Genomic DNA, 19,479 nt, shown 5'->3' with positions numbered 1-19,479 from the left:
GAAGTGTAAAAGTCCAGAGGTAATAAAGAACTTGGAAAAGTTGATGACCTGAATAAAGCTCACTGTAGGCGGAACCGGAGGATAATACTGAGTTGTAACGCTGAGTACGTACATTAAGCAGGGACACGGATATGCAGACTGTGTAAACCATGGTAAAGATTTTGGGCTTTTCTCCAAGGATTATGAAGGGCTGTTTAAAGGTTTAATCTGTGAAGTGATATACTCAGGCTTATGCTGAGTATATCATGTTTCAAAGGTCATTTTATGTTAACCACAGATAATGGATGGAGAGTACAAGTCAAGGGATGGGGGACGGTGAGCATGCTGCCCAGTGGTCCGGGGGGGGAGACTGCAGTGACCCACACTAGAGCGTGGGCAGTACAAATGGTAGGGATTTTCACGAGGGAAAAACGGTAGGACTTGAAGACCAATAGAATAAAGGGAATGAAAGAGAGGTAGGTGTCAAGGCTGACTTTGTGTTGCCCAACTTCACAGATGGTGGTACAATTTACTGAACAAAGGAATACTGACAAGGGACCACACTTGAAAAAGAAGGTCGAGAACTGAGACTCAAAACTTGGCAAATTTGAGGTACCTTTGAAGTATATACTTATCCCCTGGGAAGGGACCAAAAGGTGCCCATTACTGTGTGTACTCCAACCTCTTCTGCTGTTCCATCAGTCAAAAGTCCTGATAGTATGTCCCAGCAAGGCCACTTCTAAATTTTTACCAAGAGGAAATGAAAGTATATCATCCACACAAAGACTTGTAGACAAATATTCCTAACAGATTTAGTTATAAAAGACAAGACTGGAAACAACCCAAATGCCCATCAGGGAGTGCAAAGTTAAATTGTGGTATATTCTTGTAGTGGAACACTATTCAGCCATAAATAAGTAAGTGAATAAATGGAGTAAGCTATTGATATGTTCAACGACATGAATGAATCTCAAAATCATTATGCTGAGTAAAATAACCCAGACCAAGAAAAAAAGCATAATGCCATTTTTATAAAATTCTAGAAAATGTAAACTAATATATAGCGAGTAAAGCACAGAGAGAAGAATGCTGCACAAGAAAACACTGGGAATTATAACATATTTGGTATTTTGATTGGGATGATGGGTTTGTGGGTCTACGCATATATTAAAACTCACAGTATTTAGTATACTTTAAATATGAACAATGTATTGTGTGTAAATTGTACCTCAATAAAGTTATTAAAAAGTCAACCCCCTGATCACCTGCTTCCAACCAGGTGAGCTCTCATTCCCTGTTCTATGTCCCATCATAACAACCTGTTTGATAATTAGCAGCATACCTGTTTGCTCCTTCTCTCCCTGTGGATTTCCAGCTGGGCGCCAAAAGAGACTAAGCCCCTTTTGTTCCATGTGTCTCTTACAAACCTAACACAGTGAATGAGAGGATGAAGCATTGGTAGTGTCACTCATGCTGGTAAATATCTGAGAATGAACACCTTTTCCTATCAAATCAGGTCCTACGAGGACAGGGCAATAGGGGATGGATCAATGGTCGATACTAGGAAAGGTGTCTGCTTACGGTGCTCTCATATGCAAGTGAGGGACAGGAGGGTAAACAGGAGAGGGAGTGAGATAGTTAGGAAACAGTGCTTTAACTTGAGACACATGTAGAAACCAGTAAAGAAAAAACTACGTGGAGGTGGAACGCAATATAAAAACTATCCCATTTAATTTATGCTACCTATGAGACACCAAAGAACAATGCTTACATTTTAGGAATGGTGTTGGAAGTGCAAATCGAGAGGGAGATCTTGTGCATATGTTAGATGCAGCCGTCAGGGAACACCCATTCTGGAATGAAGCGATGTCACGTCACTTTGGGGTTTCACTGTCATTCAGCTTCACTCTGAGCTCACTGCCCTCAGGAAGCTAGCAGGTTAGACGCTTTAACTGAGAAGGGAAAGCTTTGAGTCCTGGGAGATATTCCTGTAGCTGAGAGTTTAATTTTAACTAAATGGAAACGGCTCATGAAATAAAAGCAAGATTGAGCCTTTAAGGAACATTTTAGGATTGTACATGGCGGCAGTCCCAAGATGAAAAACCAGGGTCCAAAGGTAATCTTAAAAAGATGCCTGTAGGGTCACTTAAAGCATCTGAAATGACCTACCATGGAAAATAAAATCCTAATGGGCAAATCCTTGTGCTTTATCTATACATACAAATGGAAAGTTAGATAGTTATCTAGCTGTTTTTAGATATTCAGCTTTATGCAAACGATGTTATTCTTAACGGCATTTTTGTAAGGCCCTCATTGCATACCATTTTAATTAAATTTTTATTTATTTAGCCACTGTGTTCACTGCCACGGAGCTGTAAATTATAATTTAAGATATAATTATTTCCTGATTTCAAGGATTAGCCTCTCCCTGCGCTACGTAAATAATACTTAAATAATATGATAGAAATTCTGTGATTCAACACTCAACTCAAAGATAAGAACAGTGTTTCAAGGGGGTTGGAAGAAGAGAGATCTATGTAAGCAATATGGAACAAGTAACTTTGCAAAGAAGAGATGGGCTTTGAGGCTACTCTTGAAGGATTCTTGAACTGGGGAAGTGATATAAGATAGAGAAGGGCATCCACATAGGAGAACAGGAGGAGTACAAGAGAGATACCACAGAAAGCTCTCAGGTTTCCCTCCTTGTTAAAGAAAAAAAAATCTTATGGTGTCTGAGTTTGTTCAAAGTCTAAGAAAAATACTAGCATAGGCAGGGCTTCTCTATAATGGTGTAATGATCGAACCTGAAATAGAAACCACCTCAGGACAGAGGGAGGGTAAAAAGGAGTCAATTTCTCATTGTCTCCCATCAACACCCACTGTACTACACATAGTTCATAGATTAAAATCTTTTTTGACTGTGGACCTCAGATTGGACTGCCTGGGAATACGGTGTTCCACAGCACAGGCTAGTTTTATCTGTTTCTGGATTTATTTTAATGCTTATTTTAAACTTCTGTAGTGAGAGATACTCTAGCAGGGTACTAAATATCAAAATAGAATTCGTCTTTACTAATGGCTTTAAAGTTAATGTGGGTTAGGGATTATAAAATTATAGATATTAGTATTTCCCTACTGTGTGATGAAAGCAACCCATGCTATACCATGCATTTAAGAAATGTCACCACACAAATCCCAAGATGGTCTTCCTCCACAATTCCAATGGCCAAATCCTTCAGGAACAGAATGCCATCCTCTTCTTAAATAATAATGTTAGATATAGTACTATTTTTAGAGTTGCTTGAGGGTTTGTTTTCTTGTTTTTTTTTTTTTTTGCGGTACGCGGGCCTCTCACTGTCGTGGCCTCTCCCATTGCGGAGCACAGGCTCCGGACGCACAGGCTCAGCGGCCATGGCTCACGGGCCCAGCCGCTCCACGGCATGTGGGATCTTCCCGGACCGGGGCACGAACCCGTGTCCCCTGCATCGGCAGGCAGACTCTCAACCACTGCGCCACCAGGGAAACCCTGGTTTTTTTTTTTTTTGATGTTAACTATAACAGGCCAAGTAGGAGGCATAACCAATATGAGAGGCAGATCAACTTGCCTAGGGCCACAGATACCGCAAATAAAAGAAAATAATTTTAACACGTATTTAATATTTTACAGGTTCTAGGCAATATTCTATGAACTTTCACATACGTTAAAATCACCATAACGACTGTGTGAAGAGAATATTATTAGCCCAATTTTATGGATGAGGAGACCGAGGCTCAGTAAGATTAAAAGCAACAGAACACAGATATAAACTCAGGTCATCTGACCCCAATCCCAATATTCTGTGTAATCATCATGATTAAAGTAACATGTATTAGGTACTTGCTCTATGCCATCTTCTCTGCTAAGTGTTTTATATAAATCATCTCATTCCCAGCATAATGTCCCTAGAAAGGAATATCACTGGCTAACATTCACAGATTCAGAAACAGGTTGATCAAGGTCACACAGCTGATAAGTAACCCAGCTAGAACTTGAAATCTGAGTTTAGAACTAACACTCTTTATTAATATATTTTGCTGCCTCTTAAAGGATAGTGCAATCCTAAAAGTGAATTCAGTTACAGGTATTAGGACCTTATTCAGGCAATATCTATGTGATAAAGTGAGGGAGAAAATCCATTCTCTTGGGGAATCAGACAGCAAGCACACATTGAAATCTCATTAGAAATTAGTTACAGGAAATAATACGTTTAAATGTTTCAGTATATCATCCTCCTCCACAAAAAGGACACTTCCATTTTCGCTTAATATCCTATCCTTAATTAGCAATGACAAGAGCCTCAATTATGGATTGCTTTCTATATGTGCCTAAAGCCATGCTTAGCAATTTATATAAAATATCTCATTTAATCCTCACAACCAGACTATTAAGTCTATGATTTCTTCCTGTGAATCAAGGGAACAGTATACAAAGCTCAAAGAACTCGAACAGGGACTAACCTACCTAGTTAAGGGAAGCAGAGCAATTCTGGCCCACAAACACCTTGGAAGCTAATCATCTCTGCCTTTCACATGGAAGCCACAGTTGTGAGATTACTCAGCAGTCACCTGGTGAGATGTAATGCATTTTATCTGATACGACTGTGGGAAATGTGCTATAAAAATAAACCCAGTGTGCCTTGCTTGTTGTGCCAAAGAAACCTCCCTGGACAGTGTGAGTGGATAAAATATTGAAGAAATATTGCTGCCCATGATTAGAGTTAGAGGGATGGAAAAAAATGAAGCATATATTTGAGAAGGGGATAAACAGCCACAGACTTCCTTACTTTTGTCCAGAGAATGTGAGCAATTCAGCAAAGAGCTCCTAGCCTTCGTCTGTGTAAAACTATTGCTAGACGTTAACTTGCCAGGGCTGCAGGACCCAGCACCTCCTGCATGTATACCCTGTCAATGGAATGTGAGCAAAGGTAATGAATGCCACTTCTGGGATGGAGTGAGTAAGAGCAGAGCCTCTACACCCTTTTCTCCTCTGTCTTCCAACTACATTCCAAAGGCTTTGAGGCCCTAGGAAATAGAGTCAGGACACAGAAGAAGCCTGGGCTCCTAATTCACTTCATGGAGAAAAGATCTCAGCAAATAAAAAATATCATGTTGAATTATGTCCTTAAAAGCACAAACTCTATTAGATAGATTTCCATCTTGGGCAGGTGAATACTCAAATACATAATAAGACTAAATAAAATATTTTTCTCCTGATATTCTGTTCATAAGACTATAATGATACTTGTCCAACTGTACAATAATTATGTGTTAACCTCTATGACTCCCCTCAAGACTGGGAGACCCTCCAAGGTAATGATAATGACTTTTTCACCTTTCCAGCTCAGCACCTAGATCAATACCAGGGATAGTATCCACAGTAACAAATATTTTGTGAATATATGAATGATGTGTAAATAGATGAATACAAGTATGAATAAATGAGTGAAGAGACTGGAGTATACAGAGAATAAAACAATTATTTTCATAACAAGACCACACAAATTACTTTCCATTTGACTTTAGAATGCATTTTGGAACTTATATTTAAATGTGGGTGTGTCCAAATCAATTCAAAATCATTCAAATAATAGAATTAAGTCAAACCATGAGAGGTTAAAAAAAAAGAAAAGAAAAAAGCTCGTCTCTTTTGTTCTTCATCCTCAATTTCTCTCCCTAAACCTTTCTGGCTTAGGCAAAGCACCAACCTAACTTGAATTGTCCTTTTTCATTCAAAGTGTGTTACCTTCCTGCTGAGTGTCTTAAGTAAAAGATAAAGAATAAATATGTTCTCAGCTCCTGTGAGGCTGCAGGTTTAGTCTAGGTAAAGAAAGGGTAAAATAGAGAAGTTTGCCATTTTTTATATGACTTTCAAAGTTCTTCAAGGCTGTTTTAAGTCACATACCTGAATCAGAGGGTACCAAGCAGTCTGCTTAGGTATACAGTTCTGAATCTAATGTTTGTAAGTGGGACATGAGATAATGATCCCCTCAACCCTTGGGGCTGCCTGGTACAGCCTGGGTTACCCAGAACCCTGCAACTATTCACATTCAGCCACAAAGCCTCTCTAGGGTCTCCCAGGAAGGTTACCCGAGAGAGAGAGAGTCAGACAAAAGGTCAAAAGTGGTCTCGGATGGCAGACACAGTGAGAAACGCCACACCCATGGGTCCATCAAAGTTCTCTCGCCATTCAGCCAGCGGGCATCAACTTGTGCAACAGCCAGCGGCGAGTATGCCAATGCTCATGGTGAACAAGAGATTGCTAGGACTGCTACAAGAACTAATGATCCAGAGCAAAGATACAGCAGGTCAGGGGCGGGAGTCCCAGGAGACCTTGTCAGCGTGGGTTTAGGTGGTTACCTGCCCATCTCTGTCTTCATGTAAAGATGATATGACCGCCTAGTGGATGTGAAGGCTCTACCACAGTCTGTGCCTTCTACCATCATTATTGGGACATACCTTACAAAAGCAACCACCAACTTGGAACGAAATCAGTCTCATACACATCATCAGATGATACTGCAATGAGTTTTTGTGTGCCAAAGAAAGAAGAAACTAGATTCTTTGAAAAACACTGGCTTGAAAATTTTTGATCGTAAAAATGATTAAAATTTTCTTGTCTAATGTGACGATCAAAAATAGATGTTATTAAAACATTGATTAGAATTACAGTCACAACTTCAAGAATAAGACCTGGTAAACAAAACAAAACAAACAAAAAAACCAAAAAACACTTATGTTTGTGGAAGCAACTACAAGTTTCTCAGTAAAAATCCTGAAAAGCATTACTTGAAAATTATGTAAATTAAGTATTTGATATCTTTCCCAATACTTTATACTTTATTATGGCTTGTTATTTTAAATTTTATTTATATTAGTTGTTTTACTTTATCATTGTTTAATATAAAGGCTATACAATTTTTACCAAGCTCCATTTAGATCCCCTCTAGTTTATTCTAGTATAGCATACAAGTATCATTTAATAAGTGTGCCATGAAGTGAAAACAGTAAGCAGTAGTACCTACCTATATAAGCAGCATATTAATATTCACAACTAGACAATGTGTTCTAGAGTCGAAGGGGGCAGAACCCAGAAGATACCCTTAGCCTACTGATTAGGTAAATATTCAATTTAAGATGATATATTCCCTAGACCACACAAAAAATAGATACCAGTGTAATAATAAGATTTGAGGTCTGTAATTTTATCTAGCAATGTAGCCCTTAAGGCAGCAATCGCTGGTGTTTCATGAATTAATTGCCTACCATGGAGCTTTTCAACATAGAATACAAATTAATCCCACACACCTTACTGTTATAAAATTTACTTACATTTTTCATGACACATGCAGAATCTAAAGATTTATAAATATGGAGTAGATAATGCTTTCCATTTAAATTTGGCATCAAGCTATCGCTCTGAGCCCAAAATAACAATGCAGACAACGCTGGTTTAAAAAAAATCCCAGATTTACTTAATTTTGGCTGTTTGTTCCTTTGCCTAAGTGTTTGGTTTTTTCTGTTTTTTTAATCTTACTCTCTAAAGCCAAGCCAAAGTTCTTTCTTCGAAGAATCAGATTTTTTGACTGATGGTGAAGCAGATGGATCACAAAATTAGGAGGTAGGACAACTGGATATTTCTGATTACAACTCTTTTACAGATTTGTTTGCTTGAGTATGGTTTTTTGCTTCTTATTTGAGCTAGAGTTTCCTCATCACTAGAATGAGTTTTCATTAAATATTTCTGAGTGTTCTTTTGAGCATCATGTGAATTTGTGATCCTGTCTAACTTGCTGCAGAAAAAATTTAAATGTATATAATCTTAGAAGTATTTATACTAGTTATAAATTCAAACAAAGTAGGGATTTTAAATGCTGAATTATCCTGATTTTATGCCATGCTGCCACTAATAAACAAACAGCAAGTTCCCTGATAGTGATTCTCTATTATGGGATATTGATATATTTGGGGATTTGGAGGTTGGATTGACCTCCCCCTGTTTACAAGACACAACCTTCTGATTTGCCACCTGCTACGTCTCCTATTCATCTTTTTGTAAGACTTTTTAAACATTAAGCAAAACCCTCATGGTACAGAATTTCCCACAAGTGGCCCACATTTGAACAGTAGGATTCAACTGAGACTTGAAGATGGGCCACACGCAGCACACCCTGCTGACATGTTCCTCTACCCACGTCCCTCCTTTTCTCACTGCCTGGTAATTGAAGTATATTTTTGTCAGTGGTGTCAAAGCCTGTCTCCTAGGCTGTCTGATTATTTTTAAATCCCCGACAAGTCCACCACAGTGACCCAGCTCCTTGCACTTTATAGGTGCTCAAGATCTATTGGCCAAGCCAACCCGTCTCTCTCAGTTTCTCTAGACTTGCAGGTCCTTAACTGCAGACCCTAGGGTGACTGGGAGACACAGCAGCTGGCCTGGAAGAAACTGTGCATAAAGCACAGATTTTTCCTTATGCAGCTTTGTGCATTAATTCTGGATAAGCACATGATAGAATGTCACATGTGTGAATTTTATTTTTCAGGTGTAGTGATGGTGGGAAAGAGGCTGGTAATAGCTATTGTAGACCACACTGCATTACAAAAAATCTGATAAATCCAAGCAATTCAATTCAAAATGGTCAATTAAGGGGAAAAATGCAGTCATTTAACTTGATAATTCTACATGATACATTAAGTCTCTCACAGACTCCACCACAATGAAAGTGAAAAGAGTTGAACGAAGGTAGAGGAAGATTTTCTTTAAGGTCCACTACTTGATTTCTTTTAGCTCCTAAATATGTGGGAAGCAGTAAAGCATGGTGCTCAGGCCATTGTACTCACCTGATCTTGGAGTTGGGCAGTGTAATTTGTGCACTGGCTGAACAGATGGATAACTGATCATAGGCAAATTCTTAACTTTTCTCTTCCTCAGTGTCTTCATCTGTAAAATGGGGATATTATTGGTACTTACTTCTTAAGAGCTTTGTGAGGATTAACTACACTAATCCATGGACAAGAGACACGTTGTCTACATAACAGGTGCCCAATAAGTTACAGTGATTGTGTTGTGTTGTTGATAATGCCCATGACAACAATGATGGCATGTGTCTATTTTTATCATTATAGTGTGATTACACGTCATATATGTTGTATCTCCTTGTTCTGAGATTAACATAGCCACTTTTAGAAACCACCAAAAGGCTCAACAGTATTGGTGAGAAACATCTGTGAGCAACAAACATTCAGACACAAACATTCAATTAAGACGACCGCTTCCAGAAGCAGTCTCTGAAGCATGTCTGATCTAGAAGGGATGCCCCCATGCACTTCCTGCTGGGAGAGAATCTTCTATTGTTGCCAGTCAGGATCATTCCCTGTTGGTTTAAATTAACCCGAAAGATCCTCAGCAGTTTAGGTATGTTTAGCTCAACATCGCAGATTGTTTATACCTGTGATGCAGGCACGTCAAAAAAACAACCACTGAGCCACTGGCTTAGGGTTTCCAGCTGAAGCTACAGCGGTTCTTTTCTGTAAGCACAGGAAATCAGCCAAGCTCAGTTTGCTTAAGACATTCAGGTAAACCGTTTGCTTTGTCAGAGCACTCTCTCCCAGGAACCACCAAGATATTCTGAATCATTTACTTCTTTCCCATCTGCCATTCTTTTCATGAGGTGGATTCCCCAATCGTAAACACAAAGAAAGTGTTTAATCAGAAGCAGCCAGAAGTGATTGGTGATAACTGGGATTTAATGGCTCAATCTCAAATCTAGTTTCAGTTGTGTTTCACCAGAGATTTTTTCAGATTCTTGCTATGAGAGTTTGGCAGAAGACAATAAAAATCATGATTTCCTCATTTTTTTCTGATGTTTTGCTATGGCACTAAATAATATGTTCAGTATTCCCCTGGATATATATAAAGCACTTTACGTGGTGTGTTCATCATTTGCCTCTGACTAAAATGTCCAAATGACTGAGAATTAATGAAAATCATTACGGATAGGAGCAAAGGATGTGTACCAAGATGTTCACTAAAGCATTGTCTACAATTGTGAAAATGAAAACATATATTATAAACTGTATAACAATAGGCATGAAGTATTTACTACTACATGGACTACTATGAAACCATTAAAATAATGATGTAGAAACAAAAAAATGTGAAAAATGGGTTTTAAAATAAAACAATAACACACTAATATTAGATTATTTAGTTATTATTCTGGGTCCAACCAGAAGAAAAACAAACAGTAATTTGAGCACGGAAAGTGTAATGAAAAAACTATTAATTATGAAAGAGGATTAGAGTAAGGAAGGAATGGCCAGCGACAAGTAAAGAGAACGCCAAAACACACAGTTAGCAGAAATAAGGAGAGCTGCTAACCCTCCAGTTGAAAAGAAGACCTCCTCCTCCCTGCCCACAGGACCGAGGTCCAGACCCGGTTGAAAAGAGCATGACTGTGGCTCACTGGATGGTAAAGAAGCTGCTGTGATGTCTCATGGTGGAACTTTCTGGAAATATGCCCTCTGTAAGTTGCTGGAAATCCACATTCTAGGGTTCCAGTAAAACTATGCACGGGGAGATTTCTCACCTGAGGTGCTACTCCAAAACTGCTTGATAGAAGATGCTGACGGAAGCTGTCGTCCACTGCTCTCTCTACGCACTGCTGAAGCCGACTACCGGAGAAACTGTGAGCCCCGGGAGCAGGGCTGACGACGCCCTCGGAGCTGCAGGAGTGAGTGGGTGCTGAAGACGCCACCAAGAGCCTTCCCAGCAAGCACCGGGGCATCACGAAGCAACACCTTCCTCAGGTGCCATCAATTAGGAAAGCCTAACATCACACGAGCTGGCCAAGGAAAAACTATTTAAAGGACCCATAGCACTTTTCACAGAGCAAGTAACAAAAGAGTGAATTTCGAGCTGAGAGGCGGTAACCAATGTTACCTTAAGAAAAATTAAATTAAAACGGAGTTGTTTTTTTTTTTTTTTTTTGCGGTACACGGGCCTCTCACTGTTGTGGCCTCTCCCGTTGCAGAGCACAGGCTCCGGACGCGCAGGCTCAGCGGCCATGGCTCGCGGGCCCAGCCGCTCCGCGGCGTGTGGGATCTTCCCGGACCGGGGCACGAATCCGCGTCCCCTGCATCGGCAGGCAGACTCTCAACCACTGCGCCACCAGGGAAGCCCTAAAAAGGAGCTTTTATCACATAATCAGTGAAATGCAAATTCAAGCAATAAGATGCCATTTTTGACTAAAAAACAAACTGACACAAAGAGTATAATATTAAAACGTTAACAATGGCTCTCTTTGGGTGGGAAATTACCAGTGAATTTCTCATTTTTCTTGGAGCATTGCCATATTCCTACAATATCAATGTACATAGATTTCCAATGCACAAAAATAAAATACAATTATCAACTCAGCTACCCAATAAACTTAATATTCACTCAATAACTTTTACTCTGTATTTAATTGCAGCATAAAATGTAAGAACAAATGCAATATGGATGCTGCATATTAAAGGGACTCGATCAGTCTTACTCATTTTGTGGAATCAAGGAAAGGACCATTCAAGCGTTTCCATGAGTTTCTCTTCCATTCTACCTAAAACTCCCTCTTGCTGGAGGAATTCTGTCGATCAAATTCTAGTTACCCAAATCAACACATTTAATATATCTTACAGGGGTATTAGTGCTTTGTGTGTGTGGGGGGGAGGGGTGGTGGGTACAGGTGAAATAAGTTTAGGAAATGATCAATGTACCAAAGGGGAACAGGTTTACATATTATTGTTTCTATCTGTGCATACCACACAGGTTTGTACAGAACTGCAATAGTGTTTGGATCTAGCTAGAGCCTGGATATGATTCTGCTTTACCAACCCAACAAGGAACTTCTGTGCACATGACTGAATCAAGGTGAATGAACATGTTTGGGGGAAGTTTTAAAGGCCTACACAAAGCACTACAGCTCTGTCAAGTGATGTAATATAATTATAAAAGTTCTTTAAAAAAAATTTACTGTTGCCTTTCAGTCTACCTTCCTGTATTTTACTACACTCTACCTTATTTTAAATGTGATTTAAGGAAATGTTTTGCTCCATACTTTCTTAGTCTATCCCTCCCTTTCTTCCTCTCTGCCTTATAAAAGAATAAATATATAATCGAGCCAAAAAAAACCCCCTCCAGCTTATTTGTACAAAAAAGCTTCAACTAGCAACCTAAGTGTCCACCGACGGATAAATGGATAAAGATGTGGCACATATATGCAATGGAATATTACTCAGCCATAAAAAGAAATGAAATTACGTTATTTGTAGTGAGGTGGATGGACCTAGAGTCTGTCATACAGAGTGAAGTAAGTCAAAAAGAGAAAAACAAATACTGTATGCTAACACATTTATATGGAATCTAAAAAAAAAAAAAAAAGGCTCTGAAGAACCTAGGGGCAGGACAGGAATAAAGACGCAGATGTAGAGAATGGACTTGAGGACACGGGGAGGGGGAAGGGTAAGCTGGGACACAGTGAGAGAGTGGCATGGACATATATACACTACCAAATGTAAAATAGCTAGCTAGTGGGAAGCAGCTGCATAGCACAGGAAGATCAGCTCGGCGCTTTGTGACCACTTAGAGGGGTGGGATAGGGAGGGTGGGAGGGAGGAAGACGCAAGAGGGAGGAGATATGGGGATATATGTATGTGTATAGCTGATTCACTTTGTTATAAAGCAGAAACTAACACACCATTGTAAAGCAATTATATTCCAATAAAGATGTTAAAAAAAAAATAAAAATAAGCTTTAAAAAAAGCTTCAACTACAAACGGACATGTTACCGCCTGCTACCATCAATATAATACCTAACCATTTATCATTGACGCTGTAAGAAAGTTAGTGGTGTACCTAAAACCATCTTTTATTTTAAATATCCCTTGTTGTGCTAGTAATGATTTTCCTTTATTATCCCCAAGTCATATATTTAAACCTAAAGAGACAAACCCAATTTCACTTCTCTAAATTATTCTACTGTAACCACACGTACCCTAACTGTAGGAGATGCTTGAGCCATTTTCTACTTAAAATTCTGAAAGACTCGTGCTCACATAATCCCCACTGACACTTTTGCAAATGACCAAAAATTTCATCAAGGCCACTGGATCAGAACAATTAGTGGGTACATCAAGTAAAAAGCAATATAAAGGGTTAACACTAAGAATACCTTGAGGGAAAAGCCTAATTGTGTGCCTCTGTAGGTAAGACATCCATGTTTCTTTTAAAATGCTTTTAGGGCAATACTACAGATGCATGTTAATATACCCTGCTTGATTTAAAAAAAAACTTTAATGGTGGAACATATCAAATTCAAATCGCACAAGTTGCAGCGCTTGATTTTTCTTAAAAGGTCCATTTTTACTCCTTACTCTTCAATCTTGACATCACTTTTAGAATGCGTCCCCAACACCTGCCCCCTGATCCAGGCAGGCAGTGATATTTCCTTACGTCTATGTTTCTTTTATCACATTGCATCATAATCATTTACTTAATCAACTTTCTGCTTCACTACAGTATGAGTTCTGTGAAGCCAGGATCCAGGTTTTATTAAGTTTGAATCTCCAAAGTTTAGTGGATTTGCTGTTTCAACAAATATTTATTAAATGTCTACTCTTTCCCAGATGTGTGTGCCGGGTATAAATAAGGTGGCTTGTCAAAAAGAGAGATGCGGTTCTTGGGCTCATGGAATTTAGAGTTCAGTGAGGGAAACAGTAAATTAACAAGAAAACATTCTAACAAATAATTACAAATTCATACAAGTTCTATAGTATAAAAGAGAAAGACGTTGCGACACATATTAACCTGGGGGAATTTCTCGGGATAAACAGGACAAGGCCACCCTTGGAGGCCACTTGGAAGCCACTTGGAAGTATGTGAGGCTCAACATAAGGGAATAGAGTGGGTGAAGTTTCTGAGTCCAGGAGAACTCAGCAGGAATAAATGGAGGAGTGAAGAAATAAATGATTTGGAAATGAACACTGTGGCAACATGATGGAAAGTTGAAACATTACCTGTGTCTCTAAGAAGCTTATAAACAGCAAGGAAATTGAGCCCGAGAATCCCCATCCTTTCCGTCCTGCAAGTCACTCGACCTATTTCTATTCTTTTTTCTTTTAACCAAGGCAGACATTGCTAATCAATCACGGCATTCTTCCCCGCTAAGGCTGGACAGAGCTTAAATTTGTTTCTTAATTCAGTGCTTCTGCCAACCATTACCACTCATTCAAAATGGGCGCTCAAGATGATACCCTTTTGCCCTTCCTGATGTAAGCGGTTAATACCATTTTTACCTAATTAATAAACATTTGATATTGGCTTGAGGGGGACAAGAGGTAGCAAACTGAGCTAATATATATAAAGCAGTGAAGGTTGTAAATGGATAAGCAGCCTGGCTCATTACAGGTGCTGAATTGATAGGAGTGATTATAATGATGCTGGGAAAATATGGGGCATCCAGTAATTGATGGGAGCTAGCATTTGAGGCTACTCCTGAGGGTGAGAGAAATTACCAAGTGGGAAGCACTGAGTCATTGAAGTCACTCTTTCATAACGTCATAGTTTTTAGCTAACATAACGTCATATGTTAGCTTGGGACAGCCAAGCTAATATTTTCTCAAAAATACAGAGAAAAGAATATCTTTACACTCAAGCAAAAAAAAAAAAAAAAAAAGATCATCATCAGAAAGGATATATGCAGTTGGAAACTAGCATCTTGACCTAGTCCTAGTACATTCAGAAATGAAACCTCATCAGCTTTACTGACTTCACCACTTAGCCCGTGTACCAGAACTTCAGCAAGCCAGAGTTAGCCAGTCTAAAACATTCAGTTTTCCCCCACCTGCACTGAGTGAACCATGCATCTTAGGTATAAAATGATAGCATTTATAATTTAGTAAGAGCTAAACCCAGAAGTACTCTAACATATTATTAAGGTTGAAAATTTCTTAGAAACCAAAGAAATACAGAGGTTTAGTTCTTATGATGATATTAATTGGAAATACGTTGCATCTACTACATGTTGAGAATCTCCTTGGATATGAATTGATGCACTGAGACCTAGCCATAGGATATAGCTACCCAATCCACTGCCTACTTGTAAGTTCTTCTGAATAAGATTTTATTATATATTGTTTCACTTTAGAACTGCCTATGTTGGGCAGAGTAGTTTTCCTGAGTTATAGTAATAGTTACCACTTTGAGTGTCTGTTTTATGTCAATGCCGTGCTAGGCCTTTTATATATATTATTTATAATGCATACAATAACCCAGTAAAGACTGACCTGATTCCTACCTCACAGACAAGGCAACTGCAGTTCAGAGAATTTAAGGAACTTGTTTAATTTACGTAACTAAATCAATGATAGGGATGGGATCTGGATGCAGTTCTGTCTCACTCCAGAGCTCATGTCATTTTCACTACCCTTTGTTTGCACGTTAGCTCTATCTCATTCCACAGCCGCACACAGATTAGGGAAAATTAGAGGACCACCCCAGACACCACATTTGTAAGGGCCTGCCTTTAGGAAGGGGGAAAGCGGGCTAGCTTGTCGGGGAGAGAGTTGTTCCCATCTGATGCTAGGGCTTGTATAGCCTCCATCAGCCCCGGAATCTCTCTGACAGCACCTGAGCAATGTATGTGATCAGCACTTTCCACCTTCCTTATGGTTACATATGCTGATTAATTTTTCCTGGTATAGATGCTCATTTTTAACAAGTCACTCGTTGTAGACAGGGCCAGGTGTAGGGCCCATTTCCTGCTCCACCCACTTTATTGAAGCCAAATACTCCATCTATATCCTTCCCGAGTTGTATCTCCCAGTTATAGACAATAGGCACTGTGAGTCTTAAGCATGAATAGATTGACATAAAAGCATTCTCTCTTCACTAAAAGGAAAAAAAAAAAAGTACACTTACTGGGTGATAATATGGCAGGAAGTCTGCTATATATCTTTATAAACAGGGCACCGAGGTATAATTATTCCACTTTAGCTCACAGATGCTTTCACTCGTTTCCTGATTTTCGTTTTGTTTTGTGCGGCTCACGACAGACCAATCCATTTTTGCAGAGGTCAGGCCCTGCAGCTCAGGGCCGACTCTCATAGATACTCTGAATCAAGTACAGAGATGAGCAGCTGGGAAGATGGGGGAGGCGGTCAGGGAGGCAGGGAGACCTGAACAGATGAGTAACGGGGACCAGGAAGGAGGACAGAGGCTCCATACATGATTAAACATGAATATGGGCCCTCTTGCCAAACAGATGCATCATCTTTATGCAACTGGAATGACCCCTTTTCCCACACCTCCCTACGCTACACAGAATGCTTTGACTGATTTTTATTGACAGCTCAGCATGTGCTATAACAGCAGTAGCACACCGAGTAGAACAGGTTGACAGTGTGGCAGATACCGCCATCCCTTTCCAATGTTTGTAGGCTTTCTGAGCAGGCCGTGGGCGTCCTGTGCACCTCACTCCTCTTCTAGCAGAGGCCAAGCGATGCAGACATTAACTATGCACCTAAATGAGACTCCTAATGAGATAGAGCAGGACCCTATGATCCTTTCCCCTAACCATGTCCTCTGCCTGCTTTTTGTCTGTGGAAAAACTTTAGCCCAAAATTAAGTTTAATCAGAGAAGTGAGAAAATGCAGAAGCAAAAAATAAAAGCAGTCAAACAGGACAAAATAATAATTTATCAGTAAGCAAAGTTAAGGACCTTTAGTTCCTCCTCAATGGCTATAGATAATATTCTGAGCCATATCCTGTGAGCTGTGTGAAACCCCACTAGGTGAAGAAGTTAAGTACATGATGACCAGACCGTAGGCATGACATAAGCTGCCACAATTCACAATTCTGAGAACTGGCCTCAAAGAAATGAGAACGAACCGACCCTGGAACTGAAGACTAACTGTACTTAAAACAATCAAGATGACACTGGTCAGACCACCGATGACCAATTTCAAGATGACGGTCAGAGCTGACTGTGCTGTTTCTGCGTGTAGCCCCCCTCCCTCCGTCTATAAAAGCTCTTGCCCCCTCATTGGGTGGGTGCGGGGAGCTGGCCTTCCGACAGGCGTCCTCCCTCCCACACCCCCTGGTCGCCGGCACCCAAAACAAAGTAAACTTTCCTTTCCACCAACCTTGCCTCTTTACTTGCTTTTGAGCGGCGAGCAGCTAGACCCCACCTCCGGTTACACTAACAGGAAAGGCAAAGAGAAAAAATCATTTAAAAACATGATGTAGAGAACACAGATGTAGAGAACAAATGTATGGACACCAAGGGGGGAAAGTGGCGAGGGGAGGGTGGTGGTGGGATGAACTGGGAGATTGGGATTGACATATATACACTAATATGTATAAAATGGATAACTAATGAGAACCTGCTGCATAAAATAATAAATAAAATTAAGTTTAAAAAAAAACATAAGTGGCATTTTATGCACCAGTTCAAATAAGGGGGAACCTAATCATTGTGAATGATAAACCAGTTTGTGAAAAACCCACTGCTTATTAGAACAGCACGCTCCATGTAAAAAGAAATTTTCTAATGGTAAATATAGCAGAAGGCTACAATTACAACCTTTCAATGATTGCAATCCACAGAAAAGCCATTTAGTGATAAATTGGAGAGCAAGAGGAGATTATCACCTGTTTAAGCTTCCACTGGTTCTATCAAGTTGTTTGCCTGGCAGTATCTAGGCTATGATGGAAAAGCTGAGAAAAACTCATTTTTCCCCTATCTAAATATTATTAATTGCAAGCATTCATTTTGAAAGATTTGTGGCTCTTTGGGAGAAAAGGATCTGCTTGACAACTTCTAATTATACTTAATAATAAATAATACTTATCATTTACATAATTATTTTCATATTTAAATCCTTTCACAGATTTTCTTTCCTCATATGGAATATCAGTGCAACTTGACTGCATATACTGTTATGATATTTCTGTGAAACCAGCCCCAAGTAGTAAGCTTTCATAAGAAAATTGGGGCCTTAATCTTATCTATATTAACAAGTGTTAACAAATCATTAGAATTTCCTTTTTCAGCACCTGAAGAGGTGGGCAGTATTGAACAACTATCTGAGGAACACTGAACTGACTTTTTGGCAAAACACCCAGTTAACGCCAAAACTGTGCAAAAATATTTAGAAGAGGCAGAGACATGAGGCAACAAGATCAATGAGAGACGTATTAAATGAAAAGAAATGCCTGTCTCTCTCTCTATCTGCCTACCTATCTATCAACAGGGTGAAAACAAAAGAGCAAAACAAATGAAATCAATAAACTTAATATAGTTGTGAATGTAAAGGTCTGAATATAGATTTTTTAAAAATTGTCTGCACGAGTTGGATATTTGACCTAGTGAGTACATGTGTAGAAATTTATTCTAAGGATTTCACAGAAATCTAGGTACCATGGCATTAACTGGAATACTATTTGTAAAAAAGAAAAACTTGGAAATAATTTGTTTCCAACAATAGGGTATTGTTTAAATAAGTGATATCATATGTTGAAATATTAAATAATTTTTAAATTTTCTAAATGAGGAATATTAGATCATGTGGGAAATTGTCATGATAACATTAGGTGAAAAGGTACTAGAAATAAAAATTATATAAACAGTATATCTTATCCTTATTAAATAATGTATGTATAAAATATATGTAAATATATATGTTTATATAAATATATATGCATATATAAGTGGGAAAGTGCAAAAATGGAAAAGATAATATTTATCTCAGAGTTCTGCAAGTGTATTTATATTTTTCCTTTACATTTTTCTGTATTTTATAATTTTTCTACCATAAAATATTAATTTAATTACTATGTATTTTTGAACAACTCTATTTTTTAAAATTGTTTTTACATATAGAGTGGTCACGTGTTTGCTTAACAGAGTGCAAGTGAAAAATAAAGGCTGTTTTTGTGGTTCTCGTGATGTTTAAAAGACTAAAACAAGTTCTGAGACCTCGAAGTCTACTTTGGCCACACAATTCCACATCTAGTCTGGGAGCTCATCATAAGACTATCAAGCAACTGGGTGAAAAAGATATTTGCTGCAACACTATTTATAATAGGAGAAACAAGGAACCAACATTAAGGTCTACCGAAAGGGGATTTATGAAATGAATGGTGGTATACAACCACTGCCTAGAGCTACAGCTATTAAAATGATCATGTTCCGGGAACACAAATTCACCCAGGAGGGGCTGTTCTGGCACGCTGTTTGCATCAAACAGGAAACGCTGACGATGAAGCTCTCGTTGGAGAACACCTCCCAGGGCATCAGATGTACCTGCGCTTCAACCTCCCCCACATCCAGGTAAGGCTGCACACCAAGTATCACCAGACTGTCCACTTTTCAGGAGAAGCTGCAACATGCCTAGGCTTTTCAGATGTTGTGCAGGCCCGGGGGT

The 19,479-nt window shown here is 39.1% G+C and overlaps 1 protein-coding gene across 1 annotated transcript in view; it reads right to left on the bottom strand.

The window, feature by feature from the left end:
• Window positions 1–3,310: 3,310 nt before the first annotated feature.
• LOC125964797 (uncharacterized) overlaps window positions 3,311–19,479 on the bottom strand; it is an 81,688-nt gene continuing 65,519 nt past the window's right edge. Inside the window, exons 4-6 of the mRNA XM_049711375.1 lie at window positions 10,605–10,740; window positions 8,857–8,956; window positions 3,311–6,708 (exon numbers count right to left, since the gene is read on the bottom strand). Coding sequence (XP_049567332.1) covers window positions 6,476–6,708; window positions 8,857–8,956; window positions 10,605–10,740 — 469 coding nt within the window. The 3' untranslated portion in view covers window positions 3,311–6,475. The remainder of the gene's footprint in view (window positions 6,709–8,856; window positions 8,957–10,604; window positions 10,741–19,479) is intronic.

This window comes from Orcinus orca, chromosome 6 (genome assembly GCF_937001465.1).
Source record: "Orcinus orca chromosome 6, mOrcOrc1.1, whole genome shotgun sequence".
In the NCBI taxonomy this organism is placed as follows: Eukaryota; Metazoa; Chordata; class Mammalia; order Artiodactyla; family Delphinidae; genus Orcinus; species Orcinus orca.
This window is presented reverse-complemented; position numbering and strand designations above follow the sequence as displayed.